A 27,368-nucleotide genomic window follows, 5' to 3' on the forward strand; every position below is an offset into this window, starting at 1 on the left:
AAAGTAAAAAAAATGCATTAATAAGAGAAAGAATATATAGGAAATTCCTTAAAATCTCAGATAGAATAACTACCCTCTGAATTTCTGTTACTTCACCACAACTTCACAAAAAGCAGAACCACAGAAACTTTCTTGTGCTTCAATTGTCTGCATTTTCATTTTAAGTTCATATTAATTCCACTTGTAATCCCTTTATTCCCAACATTTTATCAGTTTCTATTTACAAAATGCATTCAGCATAGTAGGTATTGTGCAACAGAATGGAATAGTACCTACTACCAGACAATTCATCATTAAATATTATTACATACCTATTATGTGCATTGTATTAAGTACTGGAGATACAAAACCCAAATACACTTAAAGCATATACAGGATAAATAGGAAATAATTAAGAAAGCAAAGGCATTAGAACTAAGATGAGTGGGAAAGACTTCCTATGAAAGATTAGATTTTAGTTGGGACTTGAAGGAAGTTAGAGAAGCTCTGAGATTGAGATGAGAAGAGAGTGCATTCCAAAAAAAGGCAGACAGCCATTAAAAAAAAAAAAAAAAAAAAAAAAAAAGATGCCTGGAACTTATTTATGGAATAGCCAGAAGGGCAGTGTCATTGGATTGATGAGTCAGTCGAGAGTGAGATATAGAAAACTAGAATGGTAGGAGGAGGCTAGACTATGAAAGACTTTGGGTGCCAAACAAAGCATTTTGTATTTGGATCCTGGAGGCAATAGGAAGCCAGTGGAGTTTGTTGAGTAGGGAGTTGGCATTATTGGACCTGCACTTTAGGAAAATCACTTTAATGGCTGAATGGAGGGTGGATTGGAGTAAGGACAGACTTGAAGCAAACAGACTCACCAGCAAGCTATTATAGTAATCTTGATAAGGAGAGATGGGCACCAGAGTGACTACACTGTCAGAGGAGAGAGGAGGTCATATATGAGATGTAAAGGCAAAATCAACAAGCCTTGGTGACAGATAGAATATTGGGGATGAGAATTAGTGAAGAGAGCATTACTTCCAGATTGTGAGCCTAAGGGACATGGAGGATTGTTGCCCTTGACACTATTAGGGAAGGTAGGAGAGCAGGAGAGTTTGGAAGTAGGGGGAGTTGTTAAGCCAAGTTGGGTCATTTACTACTTAATCTGATCTTGGGTGAGTTATTCTCTTTGGACCTTCATCTCCAATGTGAAACAAGAGAATCACTAGATTAAATTGGATTTCTGTAGTACCTTAAGATTTACAAAGCTCATTCTTAGCAAAAACTAAGAGATCAGGAGTGAAAAAATCCTAATTTTATCTGTGAAGACATAAAGACGTAGATGATTTACCCATAATTACCCAGATAGCGGAATGTTCAAGATTCAAATCCTGATTCTATCACATCTAATACTCTCATTGTGCCACACTTCCCTTTTGATGGCAGCTAAGCCTTCTTTTACCTTTAACATACTGGGTTGTAGAGTAAAAATTGAGGTTCATCAGAAAAATTCATAAAAATAGCTAACATATATTGATTTAAATTTTGCAGTGGACTTTAACATTTATTATCTTATTTCATCGTTCATAATGATCTTCTGAAGAAGTATTACTGCCATTTTTATAGATGTGGAAACTGAGGTTGAGAGGTCTTAACTTATTTAGAGTCAAATAACTAATAAATGTTAGAGGAGGAACTTATTTAGAGTCAAAGAACTAATAAATGTTAGAGGAAGTCCCAACATTTAACCAACCAGTATCTCTCCTCATACCAGATACTATTTGGTTCTTAAAAATAGGAAGTTTTGCCTAATTTGCTACCATAACTTTTTTTTTTACCAACTCTTCTTGCTTTCATGTATAAACAAGGTCTTTATGGAGAGATCAGGCTTTCAGTGATTTGTTGGAATAAAATAGGAAATTGCTACAAAGTTTCTAAAAATTTTGACTAGGGGATGTGAAGAGAAGGAATCTGAAAGATTTCTAGATGAGTAGAAGTATTAGGTGTTAGGCTTTACAAATCACTTTGTATCCATTATCACATGTAACCTTTAGGTGGAATCTATAAAATGAAGAGTTCAAGTATTATTAACCTATTCTGCAGAAGGGAATATATGTCAAAGAGATAAAACAATTTGCCCAAAGTCAATCAATCAATAAACATTTATTGAGTCTACTAATAAATAGCAGAGACAGTATTTGAGTTCAATTCTTTTAATTCTTTAGCCTTATTGGGGTCTTTCTTCACCACTGGAGAGAACCAGACAGGGAGCATAAACCAAATTTTCAGATTTTTAAATTCTAAGAAGTTTTCCAGAAAATAAAACACTGGTACTTCACTGTACTCAAATAAATGCAAAAAGCAGCAACAAACTCCATGTAAGAATTTAGGTGCTAGGAGATTCAGGAGTCATTTGCTTCTAACTCAGTCCTAGATATTATAGTGCACATGAATATTTGAACAATATTTTTTTGTTGTTTTTCAGTCCTTTTTAGCCATGTTCAACTCCTTGTGACCCTATTTGGGGTTTTCTTTGTAAATACTGAGTTAGTTTGCCATTTCCTTTTCCAGTTCATTTTACAGATGAAGAAACTGAGACATACAGAATTAAATTACTTGTCAGGGTCAGACAGCTAGTAAAGAACTGAGGCCAAATTTGAACTCAAGAAGATGAACTTTCCTGACTCCAGGCCTGTCTAAGTTGAACAAAATTGAGATTCAAAAAAAGAAGTTCAGACATGGAAAATGAGACTCAGAGAGGAAAAGCTACAATCAAATCTTTCCTCTAGAAGCAAAGCCAAAATTTCATACATTAGTTTAACTCCAGAGAGAGATTCCTTATGGAAAACTAGAGTCTCCTTCCAAAGCACTCCTCCCGACAAACATCTTTCCAGTTGAAGGGTCATTGCCAAAGTGACCATGCAGAAAAGAAAGTGAGAAAAGTTTGTTTTTATTTGAATAAATTACTATACATTTTCCTAGAATATCATTAGCCATTTGGTATCATTCTTCAAGTAAAATGATTAAGAATTTCAGTCAATGCATTTTGATAGCCCAGGAATCATATTTCCTAGGAATAATATTCTGTTAAATCATTTTGGTGTTACTATATGGGTACTGTTATTCTAACTTTTGTTTGGATGTAATGGAAAGTATATATAAGATTTCTCCAGATTCTGGTTAGTGATTACTAACCAGAATCTGGATAGTGATGGAAAAGAAGGAACTCTGAGGAAACAAAATAATAGAAGGTAGTACTTAAGCATTTTACACATTACTTTGTCTTTATTGTTTTATGTCATCTTCAGGTCAACCCTATGAGATAAATAGTGCAGGTAGTACTAACCCCATTTTATAGATGGTTGTCATCCAGAAAAGTGAACTTATTTGCTCAAGGTTAACTGTTAAGTCGCCGTACACCAAGATAAGGTCAAAATGGGTTCATGACCTAGGCATAAAGAATGAAATTATTAATAAATTAGAGGAACATAGGATAGTTTACCTCTCAGACCTGTGGAAGGGGAAGGTCTTTATGACCAAAGCAGAACTAGAGATCATTACTGATCACAAAATAGAAAATTTCGATTATACCAAACTGAAAAGTTTTTGTACAAACAAAACTAATGCAGACAAAATTAGAAGGGAAGCAATAAACTGGGAAAATATTTTTACAGTCAAAGGTTCTGATAAAGGCCTCATTTCCAAAATATATAGAGAATTAACTCTAATTTATAAAAAATCAAGCCATTCTCCAATTGAAAGATGGTCAAAGGATATGAACAGACAGTTCTCAGATGAAGACATTGAAACTGTTTCTAGTCATATGAGGGGATGCTCCAAGTCATTGTTAATCAGAGAGATGCAAATTAAGACAACTCTAAGATACCACTACACACCTGTCAGATTGGCTAAGATGACAGGAAAAGGTGGTGATGATTGTTGGAGGGGATGTGGGAAAACTGGGACATTGATTCATTGTTGGTGGAGTTGTGAACGAATCCAACCATTTTGGAGAGTAGTTTGGAACTATGCTCAAAAAGTTGTCAAACTGTGCATACCCTTTGATCCAGCAGTGTTACTACTGGGATTATATCCCAAAGAGATTATGGAGAAGGGAAGGGGACCTGTATGTGCACGAATGTTTGTGGCAGCCCTTTTTGTAGTGGCTAGAAACTGGAAACTGAATGGATGTCCATCAGTTGGAGAATGGCTGAATAAATTGTGGTATATGAAAATTGTGGAATATTGCTGTTCTGTAGGAAGTGACCAACAGGATGATTTCAGAAAGGCCTGGAGAGACTTGCATGAACTGATGCTGAGTGAAATGAGCAGGACCAGGAGATCATTGTATACTTCAACAACAATACTGGATGATGACCAGTCCTGATGGATCAGGCCATCCTCAGCAACAAGATCAACCAAATCATTTCTAATGGAGCAGTAATGAACTGAACTAACTATACCCAGAAAAAGAACTCTGGGAGATGACTAGAAACCATTACATTGAATTCCCAGTCCCTATATTTATGCACACCTGCATCTTTGATTTCCTTCACAAGCTAATTGTGCAATAATTCAGAGTCTGATTCTTTTTGTACAGCAAGGTGATGTTTTGGTCATGTGTACTTGTTGTGTATCTAAGTTATATTTTGATGTGTTTGACATCTGCTGGTCATCCTGCCATTTAGGGGAGGGGGTGGGGGAGGATGGGAGGTGGGGAATTGGAACAAGAGGTTTGGCAGTTGTTAATGCTGTAAAGTTGCCCATGTATATGTCCTGTGAGTTAAAGGCTATTAAATTAAAAAAAAAAAAAAAAAAAAGGTTAACTGTTAAGTGGCAGAGGCTGCATTTAGAAAAAAAAAAGAGACAGACAAAGACAGAGAGAAGGAGGAGGAGAAAGAGGAGAAGAGAGGGAGAGGTAGAGAGAGGGGAGAGAAAGAGAGACAGACAGATAAAGACAGGCAGAGAGAGAGAGAGAGAGAGAGAGATTGAAAGAGAGGGAGAGGGATGGAGGGAAAATCTAATAGACAAGGGATCTTTGTGCTATGATGACAGTGGGATTTGGTCTCCAAAATATAGTTCTGATACTCTGCTGTTGTGAATGAAATGAAAATCATTTTCCTTTTTCTCTTGCTGTGCCTCTTCTTCCTCCTTACTATCACCAAAGAACTAGTTTATTTACTCCATTACTAGTTCTGGTTGTGAGGAAATAATTCCCGAGATCTAGCTACTTAAGTAGTAGTGGACTCAGAAAATGTCTCAGTAGAATTTATCCAATATCTGTTAAATCATCCCATCAACAGGAGGGCATCTTTGTGTCATAAAGTCATTTGGTGTTTTTCAAAAGAAATGGGAAGCTCCAATTGATATTTCCAAAGAGGCAACACAAATTCATTTCTGGATTTCATTAACTGTTTAAAAACTTAAGTTTTAATCTTGACAGTTGAGACCATGGAGTATGACACAATTCTCTTTTTGTCTCAAATTAATCAGTGTTGATTCCACAAATAAAGCTGAGATAAAATCTTATTCATGAATTCTATTCTAGCACCTCTCTTGTCTTACACAGAGAAATAATTTTCTCCCACCCCTAAAGAGCTGCTGATCCTACTAGTATGCATAGATGCTAGAAAGTCTATATTTTGGCCTGCTCCCCATCATGCAAGCAGCAGGATTTAACTACTAAGTAAATTTTGACACCCACTTTCCTCTGTGGGATATGGTGAGGATTAATGAGATGTCATTTCCTTGGTACTTTATGCTCTTCAGAAGAAAGGAATTTAGTCCCAAGTATTAGAATTAGGGATTATATAGGTAATCAAGCACAGAAGAGACTCAAATTTTTCCAGTTACTAGAGGCAACTTTAATTTTCTAGGGGCAGGAAAAAGCAGTGAGTATAAATCTGCCTGGAAACTGCAGCTCATCATCATGTAAAATGCCAAAAATGAAGTGTGAAATGCTATAAATAATATAACAATAGGCTTCTCATCCCCATTCAGTCCCTAATCTAGAAGTTCATAAATTTAGTTGGATTTAGATTTAATAGATAAAATAGAGAATAGTAAAGACTGATAACATATTTGTTCATCTGTTTGCCATTGTTGTGATTAGCAGATGTTCACACATTCAGTTCCTGGAAGAAAATTACAGAAACTCCTGCAAGACAAAACCCTTTCCCTTCCAAACTTCCCCTTTCCACCTCATTAGTTTTGAAACTTGACAAAGACCAAGGATCCTGGTGAACTAGGACATAATGGGCAATGGGAAAATCAATGAGTGTGTTCATCTTATGTTTGTTCTGAATGTCGCTAAAATGTCTCTATGTCGCTAAAAGATTGCAATCCCCTTGAAGACAAAGGCTGGTCTTATTCATCTTTTCATCCTAGGCAGAGTCTAGCACAGTAACTTACACCCATTAGGAATTCAGGAATTGTTTATTGAATCAAGCAGCAAATATTGCATAGCACTGAAAGGGATACCTAAGCTGCTTTTCCTCTATTCATCTGTAAAATGGGGATAATGATATTTAGCATTTACTTACCTCAGAGAAGCATTATAAAGTCTATTTAAAGGGCTCTTCCAATGAAAACTGTTATGTAATTAGCAAGAACAGCTATGATAAAGAAACCTAAATACAATAGCAAATCACCTGAACCCATATCAAGGAAGTTTCCTCCTCAGGAAAATTTTAAGACAAAGTAATTTTCTTTCTGGGAGTGTTTGACTATATCTCTGCCCAATCAACTTGAATAATCTTTCAAGATTCATTCTAGACTAGTTATTCTATGGATCTATGTTTTTGCTTGTACTTCTCCCCCCACACCCACACCCCCACCCCCGCCAGAATTTAAGTAGAAGCTTAATCTAGAAGTCCCTATCCAAGTTTTTTCCAAATCTTCACCTCATAAACTGTTTTAAACAGCATGAAGCCAAGTATATATGTTTTTTTTTTAAAGCACTAATAAAGAAAAAACAAAACCTTCTTTAGGCTTCTCTGCTACCATTCTGCTAAGGTATAGACAATGAGAAAAGGAAACATGAATGACATATATCCTTTGCATAATGGCAAACTGTTAATAGTTTTCAAGCACAATAAAAATCACACCACCATCTTCAATCTTCCATTTCTACTGCATGAGGGAGCAAGAAAGGGGATAAGCATTTATCAAGTGCCTACTATGTGCCAAGCACCATGCTAAGCAGTTTACAAATATCTCATTTGATACTTACCATGATCTTGAGAGGTAGATGCTGTTCTTAAATCCATTTTACAACTGAGAAAACCAAGGCAAATAGAGGTTAAAGTGACTTTCACAGTAAGTTTTTGAGGAACAGATTTGAAGTGAAGTCTTTTTGATTCCAGTCTAGCACTCTGTCCTCTCTGCCACTTAAGTACCTCATAACCATAAGATAAATATGTGACTTTTTCACATATCTTCAACCCTCAAGTTTTGTTTCTGTTTATCAGATGATATATGAAGCAAAATAGTTTATTTGGGAGATTTCCTCTTCAATAGTAATGTTCCAATGTTTACAGGAATATAGTTTACATTAAGAGAAAGCTGAGCATGTTGAAATTTGTATATAGATAAGTAGCATATTTTAAAATTACCCATAAAAATAAATCCATATAATGTGATGAAAGAAATTAGTCAATGAACCTAGAGGAAAGTAGATTCCAAGGAGTATGATTTTTATTTTCTATCTTGCCTTTTCATTCACTTTCCATTGGTTTCTTGGAGACTCCTTTGGGCATGTACAAGCCAATAATGCTTTAATGTTGGTGAGTAGATCTTATAAATATAGATTGAATGAGTACAAATACTAGAGGTATAACTGTTTTTTAAAAACTTTGTAATATTGACTTTTGCAATGAAATATTTGAATATATTTTCGATAGGGTATATCTCTTCTAGTTTATGGAAATCTTCTGAAAGTTGAGATTAGAATGAAGTAAAGAAAATGCAAGGATTCCAGAGACAAACTCCAAAACAGGTACTTAGTAAAGGTTCAGAGGACCCAGTTAATTCCAGATTAGTTGCTACAGTTAACTTTGTCATACAAAGATTCAAAGCTAGCTAGGATCTTTGGGCTAATTCTTGATGCCTTTGATAGTGTTCTATTCCCCTGAAGCAAAGAAAGCAGTTGAGAAATAATAAAATAAGCTTCCTCTAATTTGAAGAAATTCAAGGAAAATTTAGTTTCAAATAATAACTTGTAGGAATATGATTCCAAGACTATTTTCATAGAAAGGAAGCATTATTAGTTCTAAAAAATGAAATTTGAATGAACCATGCAAATCATGATTATCAATTTTTCAGATTTCACAAAGCAAGATATATCTAATAATGTTGATTTAGAATTAAAATTCAAAATTATTTCAAGTCTGAAACCATTAAGATTAAATTTAATATAGATAAAGGGGAAGTCTTCTATTGAAGTTAAAAATAATTGATTATACAAATAGGAGACAGGAGTGGGGACAGAGTAAGAGAGAGAATCTGGTTGACATCAATTGAGTTAAAAAAGACCACAGAGTTTTAACTGATCTTAATATATTTAATATAAACCAAAAGTTTGACATTAATACCATAATCTTTGGCTGCTTTAGTAGAAGTCTGGATTCCAGATCATAGGAAGAGATTATCCCTTTGTGCTCTATTGCCAGTAAGATCACAATGGGAGTATTGTATTTAGTGCTGAGAACTGTATTTTAAGAGGGATATTTATGTATCCAGAAAGGAACTACTATGATGAAAAGATTTGAAATTAGAGAAAGAGACAGAGACAGAGAAACAGAGACAAGACAGACGGAGACACAGAAACAGAGAGAAGGTAACATATGTTAAATGTGAAGATGACACTAATATGGAACAAAAGACACTTTAATTCTATCACCTTTTTAAACAAAAAAAAGTAAATGAATTTAAATCAATTGTCCAAATGGTGCAATAGCTAGAGCATGAGTTGAACATGGATTCAATTCCTGGTACTGGTACTTCAAAGATTCCTAAACTGGGATCTGGAATCCATGAATACTCCCCTAAAGTTTGTGTGTAGACTTCAAGGGGATCCATGAACTTGGAGAAAAAAAAAATTGTAACTTCATTTTTACTGCTCTTTAACTAAAATAGATTATTTTCTATAATTATTTTAAAACATCATTCAGAGTAAGAATTTTTCTTAGGCTTCACCAAGGGGGTCCATTTTAAATTAAATTTTAAAATCCTTGACCTACTTTCTATCCATATGCAAACTACCTTACCTGTTGGACCTCAGTTTCTATATTTGTTACATGAGGGATTTGAATTACATAATTTTTTAAGGACCTTTCTCAAGTTTCTTCAACCACTTACCATCTTCACTTCTTAGATGGAGGAATTATGGGCTCAGTAGAACTGGAATGGGGAGTCCCTCTACTACTATTCATTGGAGGTCAAATTTACCTCTTATCTAACTAGATGAATTGCCCAATTCTTGAAAACTATTTGAGAAGATCAAAATTCCATGAAATTAGGGACTGTAGCCCCTAAATATTTTCAGTATTCATTACTAAAAGTACAACCTGTACCTTAGGTTTAGTCTAGACTCAGGTTTGGAAGTAAATAAAGAGATTAGATGCTGTAATTTGTCTAAACCCAACACCTGGCATTGTACACAGTAGAATGTTTGTTGAATTGAATAAAATCCATGTAACACTATAATACAATTCTAATAATTTCACAGTTTCAGATGTTAGTCTTCCAAATATTTTTTCATTCACAACTTTGTCAAAATGTGGTAGTTATTACCTATTTTTGTATAGCAAATTATTTGCCAGTGAGAATTCTTTGACTCTGCTTTCTTAATTTTCATGCTATACTTTGGGGTTTTCAAATAAAAGGATATTCACCAAGTAAACATCATGGCAATCAGGGATTCAGTATCCAATACACAATCATTATGATCTGTCATAATTGCAATGATCATTATCGTAATCACACATTGTAAAACTAATGGGATTCTTTTTTGAAAAATAGTATTTTATTTTTCCAAATACATGCAAAGATATATTTCAACATTCATCTTTGCAAAACCTTGTGTTCCAAATTTTTCTCCCTCTCTCTCCCCCCCTCCTAAGACAGCAAGATATAAGTTAAATATGTGCAATTCTTCTAAGCATGTCTCCATATTCATCATGTTGTGAAAGAAAATCTGACTTAAAGGGGAAAAACATGAGAAAGAAAAAAAAAAAGCAAACAACAACAAGGTGAAAATATTATGCTTTGGTCCACATTCAGTCTCCATAGTTTTCTCTCTAGATGCAAATGGCACTTTCCATCACAACTCTAATTATCTTAGATCACTTCATTGTTGAAAAGAGCCAAGATAATGGGATGCTTTTTGCAGAAATTATTCACCCATATAACTTCTAAGGGCCTACATATTAAATTACAAAAATTAATTTGTTTTTCTTAAGGTATTCCTAACAAGTAAGGTCTATTGAATATAGTCTATTAGAACCATTTATCCCAAAGATCAGAGAATCACATTCCTTTATAGTGAGCTCATGTACTTAATTTACTATCCAAAAGTATATTTCTCTGTTAGAAGAAAGTGCAAAAGGCAAAGAATTTTTGTGGTTTTTTTAGAATTGACTAAAATTGTAAATGCTTCAAATCTAATAATGCCTTATATTGGATATAATGTAATATGTTGGAGATCCTTTTAACATATTAAAGTAATGCAAGTTAGCCTGAGAATTTGGAAAGTACAACAATTTCCTCTTTTTTAACCTTGTCATCTTTTCTCAGCTTTATAGTGTAGAAAAGATAATTAAATGTGTGAAAGCACTGGTAAACAGCTTTTAGAAGTTAAATTGTATTAAGTCAAGGTTCTTAATATTTTGTGTTATGGTCGCCTGTTGCAGCTTGGTGATCCCTTCTCAGAGTAATGTTTTTAAATTCATAAAATAAACTACATAGGATTACAAAGGAAACCAGTTATATTGAAATCATTATAAAAATCATTTCTTTTTTACAAGCAAGTTCAAAATCACAAGATTCCAAATTAAGAAATCCTGTGTTAAATTTAGCTTTGCATATTGTTGTTGGTTACAATGTGATTTCAAGCATTTTCTCCCAAAACATAAAACTTTATTATGAATTTAGAGTTAAATGTGAAAGTTGTTGATATATGAGAAAATTTCAGTTTCACTTTCTTAAAAAACTAATCCATGAAAGTAAATTCAAAAATTTATCTGATTGAGTGAAAATATAGCAATATAGAAAAGACTGGAATTAACAGCTTAATTCTATTCACTAGGGATGACCATGTATAACAGACTGGGAGCTTCACTTTACATGACCATTTGTTAGATAATGTAATCATCCTTAACGAGAGTATAAAAATTCCTTTTTACCCAAATGTGAAAGTTTTGTATGCCCTTTCCTCATCACAGGGTTCACTGTGGAATCTAGGATGGTTCAAGGGATTGGTGATGGGAATATGAAGTCTTTCTCTGCTACCTTGTCTGTTTGAATCCTGTCCTTGTTGGCAGTGACTGGATGTTGCTACCATTTGCCAGCTGTTCAGTGACTTATATGAAATGAGTTGGTGGTCTCAGTCCAGTTCTTAGAGGACAGATGGCAATAATTGGCTATTTCAGCAAAGAGGCCAAAGATCAAATGGACACAAGAATAGATCCTTTCCCTTAATCCTTATAAATGATTTCAAATTTGCAGAATTTTTTTTTCCAGTTCGAAGAGATCTCAGCAGCCATCTAAGTCAAGAAATATCTACTGTAATACATCTGACAAGTGCTCATGTTTGAAACCCTCCAAGGAAGTGGAAATCACCATTTGTAAGGCAACTCATCCTAGTCTTAAATATTTAAAATTGTTCAAAAAGTTTTTCTTGACATAAAGACAATATGCCTCTTTGCAGTTTCCATCCACTCCTCCTGGTTTTAATTTCTGAAACTTAATAAAACAAATCTAATTCCTTTTCCAAAAGAAAATCCTAATATTTGAAGACAGTTATTATGTCTCTTTTGATTTTTTCTTCCATTGTTTAGTATCCTAAGAAGCACTGGACCTTTTTATCCACGTTATAATTGTACCCTCCTCTATATGTTGTCTTCCCCACATAGAAAGTGAACTCCTTGAGAGCAAAAACTATTTTGATTTTCTCTTTCTCTCAAGCATATAATAAATGCTTTTTCCCATTAATTCATTCGAACATGCATTCATTCACTCATTTATGGACTCAGGATGGATATTGTCCAGCTTATCAATGTTCTTAAATGATACCATACCCAAGAACGGAATACAATATTCCAGATATGTTCTGATCAGGGCTTAGTACAAAGTGATTGTCAATTCCTTATTCCTGGAACTAATCGCTTTTTTCTGCAGACTAAGGTGCCATACTAAGTTCTTTTTAAATTTTCATTTCACATTATTGATTAATGCTCTCTGTCCGATAAAGGGCCATGCAATCATGCCCCTATAATCTTTATGTATTTGTTATTTAAAACTTAAATGTAAAATAAGATGAAACAAAATAGAAAAATAAAGAGACAAAATTGTCTTGTCCCCTGAATATCAGGGAGGATTCAAAATATGTAACAATAAAATTCTACTTCAAGAAAGCATATATAATGATAGAAGACATTTTATTCATAACTGTCCATCCTTTCTTTTCCTCCTTATGGATTTTCTTTTGTTCTCTGCTGTGTACTTTTTTATTTTATTACAATCTTTATATTTTAAAATTTTCTTTCATTTCAGAAGTATTTTTACATATGCTATCTTTTGATTGATTGGTTATTTTCACAACATCCCAGTGAGGTAGATTGGGACAAGTATGTTATGTAGATGAGAAGATTCCAGCATAGAGATCTCAGCACCAGAAGTAATAAAGTTACAAAAAATGGGGTATATAATTCAAGTGACTTGATACAAGGAAATATATATGTACATATCTCTCTCTCTCTCTCTCTCTCTCTATATATATATATATATATATATATATATATATATATATAAAATCAAGAAGTATCTAACATGATAACTTATACATAATAGATGCCTAATTAATTTTTGAGCCTAAATATAAGACTTCACTTTTATTCTTACTAAACTCTATCTTATTTGATTTAACCCAACATTCAAGGTAGCTATCTTTTCTCGTTTGGGATGCTTCATCTAGTATCATAACTATTCCAGCTTCAAATTCTTTGAGGTTACAGTTGGAAAAAGTATTGGCTGCAGTATAGGAGAAGTGGGCCTTGCTTTTTATTGATTTTTCTATATCTGAAAACCATGAGTTTCATATTTTTTTCATATTACCCATTTAAATGTCTTTCAAAAATAATAATATGGCATTTACTCATTTGTTCCTGATGCTTCATTGGAGTACGGAGGTAACCTTGGATTCTCTAAGAATATACTGGCAGACTCCAAGCCTGGGCAGATCCTGCCTAGCTGGAAAGGTTTTTAGAATAGACCAAATGACAGATGGAGAAAATATGATAGTTCTGGAAAAATAATGAACTTTTTTGTATGTTGAGGGGGAGGTCGGATCAGACCATGACTTCATATATGTGGAAAATTTCTGGTGTGAAAACTCCAATTCACCATCAATTCCACCAATGCAGATTGGTAACTCATTTTTTACTTTAGAGAGTCAGATCTTCCTTGTTTCCAGACTAGCCTTCTACCCACTATACAATGCTATTTCCCAACAAAACCATGGTATAGTGTAAAGAGCATTGAACTTGGAATCCTATGATTAGAGTTTTATTCAGAATAAGTCATCCCCTCTCTATAGGCCTTAATTCTCGTATATGTAAAATGAAGGGATTGGATTGGGTGATTTCAAAATCTTGGAAATATCTTCTGGCTCTGGATTCATGATCCATGACACACATACAAATGCACATACACATATATGTATATAATATGAACTGTTGCATTAGCTACATAATATGTTAAATATATCATATTATTACATTTATATAATATGTGTATCACTGACTGAGAAATATTGTCATTGCTTTGGACATATTCCTATGTGAAACTTTCTTTCAAGAGTGATAAATAGGTATTGTCTTTACCCTCAACTCTGACTAAACCTATCTGAATGGCAGTGACACTTAAAAAACAAAACCAAACTTTAATGTTCACTAGAATTGATCTCTTTATACAATTGTACAGTTAAAAGCAATCCCAAAGAATTGTTTAATGTGATCATGATTAGAGAGTCATGTATAGAGCTAGTATACATAACTAGCTATCATGATCAAAAATATACAGAATATTTTATAACAAATCTGTAGCCATTCAGAAAATCTTTGTAGGCCATGAGTCACCAAAAAGTCACCATTGCAAATAAAAAGATTATGATTCATTAATGAAAGTCATAAGATCTCCTTAGGCATCTTTCTAGCGAATAGATCATTACACAAATTCATTCTTCCTAAGTATCTATCTTCTATTGTCTTGACATTGTTGGGAATATACAATATTTTAGAGCAAAGACCATTTGGTTGTTATTGCCTTTGATCTCCAGTGTGTCTTGCACATAGTAGGCAATTTATAAATCCCCTTTCATCCCAGTCTAAAGATAGTTTAAAAACTCACTGCTCAAATATTTACTAAGGATTCCCAGAGGATGTTTTCGCCCAAAGTCATCAATTAGATGTCAATGCTAAGATCCAGTGTAGCCTTCTTGAGTTTAACCTGCTTTAGAAAGAGGACGATATCTCTATGTGAATGGTACAGCTACTTCTTGAGATGCATCACTATCCATACAGATTCTGCAGGGAGATCTTTTTTTCCTGCTGAGGAGTACATGCTGCCTTCAATGGCACTGAAGCCTCATTAAAGGAGTCTTGCTTCCTTCCTTCCCAGGGAATTTTCATTAACTGTGTTAAGTTGGCTTCCCAAATGTTAAGTTCTTAACCAACAAATGGTGGCTATCTGGTAGGGGTACATTCTACCAAATGTTCTTGAAATGGCAGAACAGAGCTGAAAAATAGAAATGAAGATGCTAAGCAGAGTGTAGGATCACCATCATACTTATGAGTGAAGCTTTTTTCCATGGTTCTCTCCCCTTAGATTTGATCACTTTTAGGCTTTAGTGGAACTGAAAAGTTCAATTATATGTAAAGTGACTGTTAAATCAGCAGGACCCTTGTGGGGGTCTGAACCTACCCTCCCTTCTTCAATTGCAAGTGTGCTAAATCCATTAATGTTACAAAGGAATGTACATCCATCAGGTATAGTGGTGGAGGCCAGGGTGCATATTATAGCTTTTACTGCATATGAGACATTGCAGTCCTGTTCTTAGGAACTGCCAGGCAGATTGGGAATCACAGTCACGGTTAATAGCAGCGAATTGCCAGCTCTTGATGGGTGGGTAGTCACTCCTTTCAGTGGTTGCCCCCTGGGGGAGAAGGTAGAAAAACAGAGGGAGGGAATTAGAGTGACTTTGCACAGCTGAGCAGGTTCATGCCGCCGGATCCGTGGCAAGCATTGGCAGGGCTCCACTCTGGGGAGGCTCACAACAACATCACAGTCTCATTTTTACCAATTGGTGTTGCTATATAGCCAGTGGTGCACAGGGGGAGAGCAAAAAGAGAAGGGGGGTGGTGTGGGCTGGGGAACAGGATGGAAAGTGGGGAGAGAGAAAGGAAGGCGGGAGTCTGGGCTAAATTAAACAAACAAACCAACTACATGTTAGAAGTGTTTAACCCAGAACCATTAGCCTGGTGCTACTAATTGTTCTCAACTAGTATTTTAAGTTCAATGTGTGATTAAAGAGTTGGCTCACAAACTCTCTGCATAACCTTAATTTTTTCAAGGTTCTTTGAGTGTAGAATGGCTTATAATAATGATTTTGACTAATACGATTTTTGACATGCAACTTTAATGCTTAACCTTAGTACAACTCCAGAGCATTTCATGTGTATTCAGCTGTAAAGAGTGATGATTTAAAGGGATAATATAAGAAAAAGGTCGTTCTAGAATGAACCTCTAACAAATTGCATAAAGGGAGCTTATTATTCCATGAGTAGAGGGATATGCAGCTTTTCTGATCATTTTTCTGCTTGGTTCAAAAAGTTGTTGAGACATGATTGGGGAAAGAAACAGGAAAAATGAAATAGAATTCTGCAAGCAAGGAACATTCTTTTGATGGTTATGATTTTGTTGCCACTAAAAATATTCTACAATAATGTGGTTATTCATCTCCTCTCTTGTTTTGGGTGAAGAATTCGCTCCAACAAGAAAATGCTGTTATTGGTTGGAGGACTGCCTCCTGGACCGGACCGGCTTCCCAGTAACTTGGTTCAGTACTATGATGATGAAAAGAAGACATGGAAAATACTGACAAGTGAGTGGTTTTGTTGATTCATTTATTTATCCATTTATTTATTTGGAGTTAGCTTTGTCTTGATGAATTTGAAAACATGGTTAATCAAATTAGACATTTTATTGATTTGTTATCCTTCAGAGATGTGTTTATGTATCACAGGGGACTTTTCAGTATAAGAATAAAATAAGATTCCTGAGGTTGCCAATTTGATCATAGAATAGGCCTAAATTAAATCTGGCCAAAAATCACTGGCTTGAGTTTTTGTTTAAAGCAAACTTTCAAGGAATTTTGCTATCATCAAAGAATAAAATCATTTAATTATTTTAGCAAAATCTTTTTCTGTGAAATTTCCTAAATCAAAACAGCCATCTAACCTATATCTCACTATAAGCTTCTTTCAGTTTGTTTAACTTTGTTTTTTTTTCTATTTTAGTTATAATCTATAGATTCTATTCATCAGTAGTATTACTGTACAGCTTAGGTGGACAAATGTATTCCAGGTACCTCTCAACTACAATAGAATGTGCTTACAGACTTCTCCCAAGATTCCCCCTCCTTTCCTTAAAGGGTGATTGTGTTTTGCAGCAAGCCTTTTGCCCTGAGCATTGAGATTTGGAACTTATCGTTATATTGGTTACAATTCCCAATCTGATTCAGTCATGGAATGAAAATCATCGTTTCTTAAGTGCAGCAAGCTATGTGCACTAGTCCCCTTGTGGGTAAAGTGGCAGCATTGGTCAATAAAACTAAATTTTAACTGTCAAAATTGCCCAGAGCTACATAGATAAAATAATAAATGAGCAATTTTGATCCATAAATCCGTACTTTTAGAACTGGACAACTGGTAGAAGTTAGATTTTCTTATGATATGCATTTTTAATGAGTAAAGTATTTTATTAAAAATACACATACACATACACATACACACACACACACACACATACATATATAGTTTCCTTTCTACTTTCTAAAACTATTTTAAGGAAATACAAATGGAAAAGAATTTTGTCCTGAGAACAGAAGTGGAGCAAAGACTATTGTGGTGTGGTGCTTGAAATAATACATTTCTGAGCTGGTTTACTACCCCACTGAAGCTGATAGTGGCATCGGCCAAGAACTGCAGTGAGAAGACTCCCTGGGTACCCATATGCTATGTAAGGAGTGGATGATGTGGTGTAACAGCCCAAGATTAAGGACAAGAAACAAAGAACAATAATTTAGAGAAATCTTAGAATCATCTTTCTTCTAGTTGTATTGTTAATCACAGCTTGAACAACTAAATTCATTGAAAAGCCATATTTCTAAAAGAATTTTCAGACATATAATGAAAATTAGTCTATTTTTCTTGATTCTTGATCAAGAGAGAGAAGTAAGCAGACTTGGAGATGGAAAGCAAAAGAGACAAAGAAAGAGACGAGGAGAAATAGAAATGGAAGATCAGTGACCAAGAGACAGGGATTCAATTCATCCCACCCCTGATGTGACTTATTAGCCTAAGTCCAACTGTCTGCCCATCTGCAATAGGTGAAGTCCTATTTGCTCTTTATTAGAAGCCTGATATTTTAATTATTCCCAGATTTAATAAGGATAAATTTCTTAGCTTCTTAAAAATACACTAGCAGAACTCAACCTTGGGAAAGACTACAGAGGGGGAAAGCCTTCAAGTATAAACCTAATGATCGACTTTAAACCTGTCATCTGTGGACCAGACTGGCTCAATTCAAAGATACTAATCAGCAGGTTTATTCATGATGTTGACTTTTCTGGTGGCAGTAGTCTTCAAAGACTGTTTATGATATCATTAAGGGAGAAACCACATTGATACAACAATGGCTTCTGGAAGCATTTACATGTAAGAAGTCATTCTTATTTCCCCCTTGAGCCTCTGACTCGATTCATTCCACAGGTGTAGGAGAATCAAACACTTTAGGCAACAAATATAATTTCTAACACTTATAGTTCTGTAACCAGAAGGTGGGTTGTGCATATTTCTCATGGCATTAAACAAGATTCGAAAAGTTTAAAAAAAAAATAAAAGAGCTTTTTTGAGTGAATTTGCTACAGTTTAAATGTAAGGGAAATAAACATGCTAATGAATAAAATATGGGAAAATACTTATAATAGTAATTCCTTACTCTGTAAGAATTGCTTAACCAGAGCATTGCTTTAGCTTTAGAAGGACGGAGTATTCTGCCTACGCTTTTGAATTCTAGCCCCCCAGTTGTGTTTAGACAATCCAAACTGAACAGAAGATTTCAGTTTTTTGTTTTTCCCTTCAACAAACATTTATTTAACACTTCCTATATGAATAGCATTCTCCTAGGTGTTAGGAAAAAATTTAAGTATGACAATGTCCCTGCCTTTATGGAGTTTCTAGTCAAAGAGGAAGAGTAAAGCAAGTACTATAATTCACAATAATACATTGCAAGTGCATCAGAGAATTATAGACATAGTGGTATTTAAAGTCCAAAGGGGAAGGTCATTAGGGACCTTATTATATTTGCTTGATTAGAAAACCAATCTGGCTAATTAATTCATAACTGCAAATTGGAAGGGGCATCACTTGGGGGAAAGGGGTATTGTGGAAATCAGTTTAATCTGATCTATCTTTGCTAATTACATTAACTAGATAATTGCCAAATCTGTATTTCACTTCGGGCCAAATAGAACTGACAATGTGGGGCTCAAGGGCTTGAAGAGTGAACTAAAGAGTTTTTGTTTTTTTTTTAAATTGGATCCTGGATTCAGAAGGAGTATTAGTGATTGAAGAAGTTAGACTCACTGTAACTGTACTGGAATGCCAAACCCATGGTGAGAGTTATCCAAGTCTGAAAGTAGCCGGGGAGTTCTTTGAAAGGGCATTGGGGATAGTAGTGAATACAGGGAGACAGACCTGTGGACTTGGCTCTGCTCAGGCATGTACTAGCTGAGCAATGAAACTGGGCCCCAGGCCAGCTGTGACCTTAGAGGTTGAGTGAGAAAATAATAAGCTATTGGGTATGAAGTAACCCTTAGTTTCTGCCACAATTTCTGCTCATGTTCCTTTTCAAAGCTTTTCAAAACTTGCAGACCCAAGTGAATACTGTGTATATAAGGTATTTGATTCCCCAGAGAAGGGCACAGGCCACTGTAAGCAGTCCAAACATACATCAAATGAGTGCTTTCAAAATTTTAAAGTATAATATGTCAGCTGTTATCAGTGTAATGATTGTACTAAAGTAAGGGAGATATCCCTAATGATCGGATTGGAAGAATGCTGGATGATTTTGTTTTATAATGGGAGTGACAACAATAACATACTTTTTATGTTTTAGAAGCATCATTAAACCGAGGGAAACATGGTATGACGGTTGGATTTGACATTAGGAAAGACCTGGGTGGGAATTTTGCCTTGACTACAACTAGTTTTGAGATCCTGAACAAATAAATCCCTTAGCTCTCTTGATTTATTCTTCTGAAAAAGGAAAATTATACCTACATTCTCTGCTTCAAAGGGCTGGGATAAAGATCAAATGTGACAATGCACTTAAAAGAACTTTGAGATCCTTAACATATTATATACATGTTAACTACTGTCACTGTAGCAAAAATTAATTAAATGGAGCAATTACCAAGGATGGACTTTTGGAACATAAAGGCTAGATAAGTAAAACTTTAGTTAGTCATCCAGTTCTTTGGTCTCTACAAGATCACATATTAAAGTATTTTCCCCCTTCTCCACTTGGTATATTTAGCAACATAGTCAGAGTCCAGATTTTCATTCTGGTCCTATTGCAACTTCATCATACAACCTTGGACAAAATCATTAAACTTTACAGTATAGAATAAAGGTCCACAGTGCTAGTTTTATCTTGCCAAAGTTTATCAGAATGGCAGTAAAGAATAAAAGTAAAAATTGCTATAAAATCCCATTTGCAATTATAAAGTATTCAGTATTAATAATAAATCAGGCATTGGTCTCCTTGCCTGTTAATAACCTATAAGAGTGAATTTGCAGTGTTCTTTCATTCTTTTCAATTAAACTGCTTTTTGTTTTATTATGTTTTAGTTTCCTTTCTCACTCTTGCATGCAGTTTCCCATGTCATCCCCAAATTGTTAGAAATACAGAACCAGGAGATAGGAGTATTAAAGTGACAAGGGTACAACATTATTCCAGTAAAATAGACCACAATGCAGTTGTACCCAACCTTAGAAGAACAGTCAGAGATTAGCACTCTTATTTCAGTGTTACTAGAGCTACCCAGTAACTTAAGAATGATTTCTTGCAATTTGTTCTTGCTGTCCACATGGGACATAGACAAATTGTCCTTTGTCAGAGATCATAGGACAATGCTAAAGATTGGACTCTTCATTCTACTCCATTATTATTCTCTAACCCTCCATGTCTTTCACTAGAGTGAGGGAAAAGTGCTGCCTTCTTTTTTTTTTTTTTTTTAAGAGAGGAAGGGAATTCTTTTTCACATGTTAATTTTCCTCCTTCTGTGGGCAGAATGGGAACTAAGAATATAAGATGTTTATTTTTATAACAGACATTTTTTCAAAGTGTTGAATATATATTTTGCCCCCCTCAAATTAATTCCTTAAATTTCCATTGCACATTATTAAGAATTCCAGTGGTGCTATTAGTTTAGTTTTATTCAGTAAATATTTATTAGGCATCTATGCAAGGCACTGTGCTAGGCACTGAAGATAGGAAACCTGGTATTATGGGAAGAATAAGATATTTTTGAGTCACGGCACATGGATTTGAATTCTAACTCTACTTGATCTATCATTAGGAAAGTTAGTTAATTGGTCTCATTTTCCTCATCTATAAAATGAGATAACAGAACTAGATGATCTCGATGGTGCCCTGAAGCTCAAATATTATTCTTGATAATTCTTGATATTCTTAACACTCCTAAATCTGGCATTTTCAGAAGTCAGAAGTAGAGCCTTTTTTCCTTCTCTCTTGTGGTTTTAATCTCCCATTCCCTCTAGTTCAAGTACCTGGTGCCTCCTTTCTTTTCTGTTTTAGTGGGGGAAAGAGAATGGCAAAATATACATGAGACTTTCTCCACATCATATGAACTATCTGGTGCATTCTAAAATTCTTTCCCTCTATCAGAGAATGTAAGTCTTGTTCTATAGTTCTGCTCATGATTTTAAGGAGAGATACAAAAAAGCAATATTTATCAAACCTGATCTTGTATATATAGTATTGATGAATCAAATGTTGTCTGAAATATTAAGGTCTGACATCTCTATAAAGACAGTCACTATGACTTAGTGGATAAAGCAGGAATCTTGGAAGTGGGAAAACATGGGCTCAAGTCCTGGCTCTGATACATATTTTCTTTCTGATCTTTAGCACGTCATTTAAGCTCTTAATGGTCTAGACAGTTCTCTAAGGATATAGTCTCAAAGTGTTGATTTTGACTGATAAATGGAGGTTCCTCATTCCCTAGTTCTCTATACCAATGAAAATCAGAAGTTCGGTCCTTTTCACTATAATATAATTCAAAGGTACCAAACTTGGGATAGCAAAACTCCCAAGTGAGGAAATAACAAGATTAAAATGTAATTGGGAAATGTTTAACAAAATAAATAAAAGTAAAATACAACATGGATAATGTTAATTGTGGTGTCAATATGTATGTACCCTGCAGGAATGCACTTATATTTCAGTTTGACATCACTGGTACACTGTGAAAGCTTGGCCACATGAAAATGTAAGCTTTAAGGCATCATAGAGACTCAGTAAATGTTGAAATTTTGGTGCTAAGAAATGCAGAAAATATCAGGATAAACAAGACATGATGCTTGCCTTTGAGGAGTTTACTTTCTAGCAAAGAAGATATAGGAAGATAACAATATTACAGACTATGCAAGTGTCCAAGAAAGGTGCAGAAAAGAACTTTGAAAATAGCACCATTAGGAATTTCTTCTCATTAGTGAATAAAGAAGCAAAAAAAATGTGATATAAAGAAGTAGAGTCATTATACTTGACATTGTACAGTGACCTTTACCTCAGAGGACTCACCAGTGTGCCATATGGTGGGGTCATATATGACCATAATAACTGTTGGTTATTCAGGGATTTTTAATAATCCAATTTGTAAATATACTTACTGATTTTCTTTTTTGATCATTTGGCTGCCCTTCTTTTGGCTATTTATTAATATTTCCAACAGAGCACAGGTCAGGAAAGAATGAGCTGTTGAAACTCAAATTAGTCAACTGCTGTTACTTGTTAGCAGCTGTTGTGATAATTTGGTAATGGTTGGAATTGTAAACAAACGAATCTATAGAGCCTTGGAGGTTTTCTTTAACTACAACATCCCCTACCCTATGATAAACTATTTGAATTGAATTTAACTGGATTCACATGGGTAGTAAAGAGTAGCCTATAGATATTATTATTCTTGATAGGTAACTCAGAAAAACACTTAAATCCACAAGAGTAAAATTTTGAAGATGTTTGAAAAATATTCACATCTGTTCTTGGAATTGGGAAAAAAGATGCCCTCTATTTTGTGTGTCTGGATTAAAATACCATGCAAGGGATAAAAAGATTAAGTAAAATAGTATTGTATCAAGTCTCTTTGCTTAAGTTAGATCTGTTGGTTTAGCTTGCAGAGTAATTGGTTTCTGGTCCATAAACAAAGAATAGATGAAAGAGAGAGACAGAGAGAGAGAGAGAGAGAGAGAGAGAGAACAAGAACATTGTATTTGGATTTCTTTTTTAATATGCTAGCATCTAATTTTACCTTCAATGAGCTCAATTCTAATTTGAGATACATGGCTGCACATTGCTATATATCTTGAAATACATGCTACTGCGCATTCATGCACCAGCGCATTAGTGGATTCTTCATAGATTTTTTTTTCAAAATGTGTGGTGGTCTTTTAAAATACTGCATTTCAAGTAAGTAGGAAGTCTATAAAATATAACTAGGTTTATTTGCCCAACCCACATTTATCTGTAGTCTATACCCTCTTTGAATTTATTGTTCTTCTTCAAAAGAGAACATTGGCCTCCTAGCAATGGTAAAGGGCTGTTTCTTAATCCTTTGAGAACTCAATGGCAAGTGCACAGAATGAGACTCTTTCTTCCAGAGCAAGGCCAGTAGCTTCTCTTCCTCAGGGTACTATGGACCTCAAGGGTTAGGATGTATTTGTCTAATGCTAATTGCTGGAGCCATCATTCTGGTGTGTGTGGTTTTTTTTTCCACTGCTAACCATTAGCAATGATTGACCCAGGTTCATTTAGTCTAGCATCAATTAGTTTTTGCAAAGGGATTTTTACTGCAAAGCATAAATATTCCCCTATGTAAGACTTAGAGATAAATATCCTCTATGCTAGCTTAATCTCTAGGGAGAGTGGGCTCAAACTTTTCAAGGACATTGGAATATTTATCCCACACAGTCCACTTCTAAATGTAATGTAACCTTTAGGTGAGTCACTGCCTCAAACCCCACTCTACAAGCTCCCTCAAATTATCCTTTGGAGTCTTGCTGCTAGCTACAAAATCTACTACAAATCTACTAATCTATAGAGTCTACAAAGTGGACTCCAGGATCTAGACCTCTGGTTACTCACCTTTCAGACTTTGGGAAGCTTATAAAGCTATAACTATCTGTCTTACTCCTTCATTTGAAAGCAGAAAAAAATCTATATAATAGGGACAAAAACAGCAACAGGATCACTATATGACGGTGGCCCTAGCTGGGAGAAATCAAGGCTTAAGACCTCTCTCTCCACTCAGAAGTTCACAGCAGTCCAAATCTCCAGACTCAGTCACAGCCAAGTGAGGAGACTCACTTTGGCTCATTACTGCCTTTTGAATGAACCCCAGTTCTAGCTCCACAGCCAATCAACAATCTTTCTCTTCACCAAGTGGTTAGCAGACTGGAACTAATTACAGAATGTCTGTGCATATTCCAAATTGGAGAGCCAGGACTTTCCATTATATGTCATCATGCCCTTCTGGAAACAGATTCTCCAACCTCTGCTGCATGAAGATTACCTCATCTGAGCACACTATGCACCCGTGTAGATATACCTGCCAGCCCCCAATTACATACTAATGATAAGATTTGCTTCTTTCTAATGATGTAGATATCACGAAAGACAGTTATAGATAGATTCATAAACTATTAAAGTTACAAAGCACTTAGTCCAAAGGAGATAGTCTAGCCTGCTCATTTTGTTGATGAGGAAACTGAGCCCAGAGAGATTAAACTGATTTGCCCAAAGTTAGCTAGCCAGGTAATAAACCAGGATGCAAACTCATGCCCTTAATTGAAAGCCTGGGGATTCTACTGTGGTAACTTTTGACTATACCGATTGGTAAACCTTACCTTTGCAGTGTTCCATTACATCTTCACTCTGACCATGCCATAAACAGGACAAGCAACTTGGCCTGAATGTGTATGTGCAAATGTTTGAAAAATATCATGCAAAAGCGTGTGCCCCATTGAGAATGTGCTAATGATGTCATCTTTATTTAATGGATGATACAGATTCTGAATTTTGTGATAATTCAGTTTGATGATGGCTATGCGTTTTTAAGATTGTTGTTATGACATAATCTGCCACTGGGACAACTTTGATACTTCAATTCCTTCTGTTTAATTTGAGTTTAGAAAAGTTCTTTAACCATCTCTCCCACTCAAGAAAGGGGAGGAACTTGAAAATGAAAAATTAGTCTTCTGCTAGCAGTTGTAATTATAGTTGTGGTGGATTAGAGGGTGGCATGGAGCAGAAAGGGAAAGACAAATGGAAAAATTAACCACTTAGCTCAATTATGACATCTTTATTTAAATTTAAGTATAAAGCTAGTTTCTTAAATATAGTTACTTTACCTTTTGGGGTTAATAATACCTCAGCTTCCCATTCATTAATACAACTAATATATATTTCATTATGTCTTTTACTGAAATGGAACAAATTTGGACAAATACAGACACACATATACACATGTATATACACTGCTTTTCTTCTAGAGAGCTGAAAATACTTCATATCTATTATTCCATTTATCTTCACGGAAGATAGAAATTATATATAATTATGCCCATCATAATAATATGTCCATAATTATAGCTGATAACAAAAAAGTAATTTTGGGAGTTCTACAAGGACACATAGCATAATTAGATTTAGAATGCATCTCAGTTGAATACAATGGCAACTAGTTAGAGAACCAGGCCTGGAATGGGGAAGACCTGAGTTCAAATTCAGCCTCAAATCCATGTGAGCTATGTGACCCTGGGCATGCCATTTATACTTATTTGCTTCAATTTCCTCATATGTAAAATAAATTGGAGAAGGGGGTGGAAAATCCATTTGCCTCCAAGTATACCTCCCAAGAAAACTTCAAACAGGGTCCAAACAACATGCTGAATCAAATATGAATCCAAACTCTGTAGCTTGGGTTATCAAATATGCAAGGGTCTAGATTCAAGTGGCCAAGGTATGTGCTTAAATAGTTTTTCAACACCATTTTTTAACCACCAGCCACTTAAAGGTAAAGCCCTTTTAAGAAAATGGTCATTGGTTGAACAGTCTGTTAACTGGTGAAAATACTGAGCAGTTGCTTCCTTCCACTACTGGGATGTCAAGATATGCGTAATGGATCCTTTAATTGTTGCTCCCCATTCTTTTGTCAATATCTTTTTCATTTCCAGCACCAACATTTTGGGGGGAAATGACATTTAATTCTGAAATAAAAACAGTGGTGAAAATGGCAAATTTAGTTTTTCAGATAAAACTATTATCATAAAGTTTCAAAGACCAGAATCGTCAAATATTTTTATGTTGAGAACTGCATAGCACTTCCAAAAACCCTACTGCTAAGGAAATGATGTATCACTTTCACTTTCATTATATGTTTTTAATCAGAGCGTGACTTCACACTAGACAAAGCGATGCTTTATGCATGGTCTCACTTGTTTTTGCTAAAATCTTTTGACATGATTAATTTTACTTTAATGCTTTTGTCTTGTTGTAATGGTGAGGATGATGGGTATAAACCAGGGCAAAAATACATGCTTTTCTATTATAATACCTCTGAGCATTAAAAAAAAATATATTAAATGAAAGCAAAAAAAATCACAGGAGACTGGTCCGACTGGAATTAAATTTCTTGCTACCTGAACACAGAATACATGAGATTCAAAAAAAATGATTCAGCCATTGTTTTTAGTTTTATTTTTGGTATTTCTTTTATAGCAGTTTATTCATCTGTATGATTGGAAGTGACGAGGAGGAGGAAGATTGTATCTTATAGCTTTCTGGATATGCAGTGAATCCCTAGTTCTAATGCAGGATTTTGTTTCAAATCTTTCAAACCAAACTCTTAATTAATCCTCTGAAGGCTTACAGGGCAGATCCCAAACTATATTTACATTATGACACCTTTGGTTAATCACAGACTAATTGTAACTTGTGCCAGTCTCTTAAAATAAGCTTGCTTCACATATATAAAAGCAGACAGGGGAGAGAAATGAACAGCAGAGCAGGAAATGGTGGGGACGCATCTACTGGAAGCAAAGCCCTCAGCTTTGGTGTTGTACTAGTTTCCAATCTATCAGAATCTGATACCGTGTCCTTTGTCCAGATGATAGAAAGCAGTTATATAGGTGCCATATGAGGAAGATGGCAATACTACATTCAACAAGTGGGAGACACAGAATAGTGGTTAACAAAAACACCCCAAAACATTGATTCTGCAAAGGAAGACAATATTCATTTTTATTATCTTTATAAATTCTAACGTTGTATATCCATATTTCTTTATTTTTTTGTTTTTCTTATGTATCTGTTTGCTTACTATAGTTGCTTTACTAAATTCCATTACTACAAATAGTGTTACAATGGAAATTGCTATATAACAAAAACATTTCCTGATCACTGGCCAAATGGCCCATTTATTTCATATAATTATCAAAATAGCAAAAGCACATAGAGCCAATGGATTTGAATTCTCCCGTGGAATTTGGAGTAATAGGATTTGACTTTCAATATACCCTTTGGTGAAAAGAAAT

General features: G+C 34.8%; 1 protein-coding gene across 1 annotated transcript in view; it reads left to right on the plus strand.

Annotated features, from left to right (window-relative positions):
* The window catches only part of KLHL14 (kelch like family member 14), a 137,387-nt gene that overhangs the window by 24,470 nt on the left and 85,549 nt on the right, over positions 1–27,368 (plus strand). The window contains exon 2 of the mRNA XM_031946473.1: positions 16,233–16,354. Coding sequence (XP_031802333.1) covers positions 16,233–16,354 — 122 coding nt within the window. The remainder of the gene's footprint in view (positions 1–16,232; positions 16,355–27,368) is intronic.

The sequence above is a fragment of the Sarcophilus harrisii genome, chromosome 1, assembly GCF_902635505.1.
Source record: "Sarcophilus harrisii chromosome 1, mSarHar1.11, whole genome shotgun sequence".
NCBI classification, from domain to species: domain Eukaryota; kingdom Metazoa; phylum Chordata; class Mammalia; order Dasyuromorphia; family Dasyuridae; genus Sarcophilus; species Sarcophilus harrisii.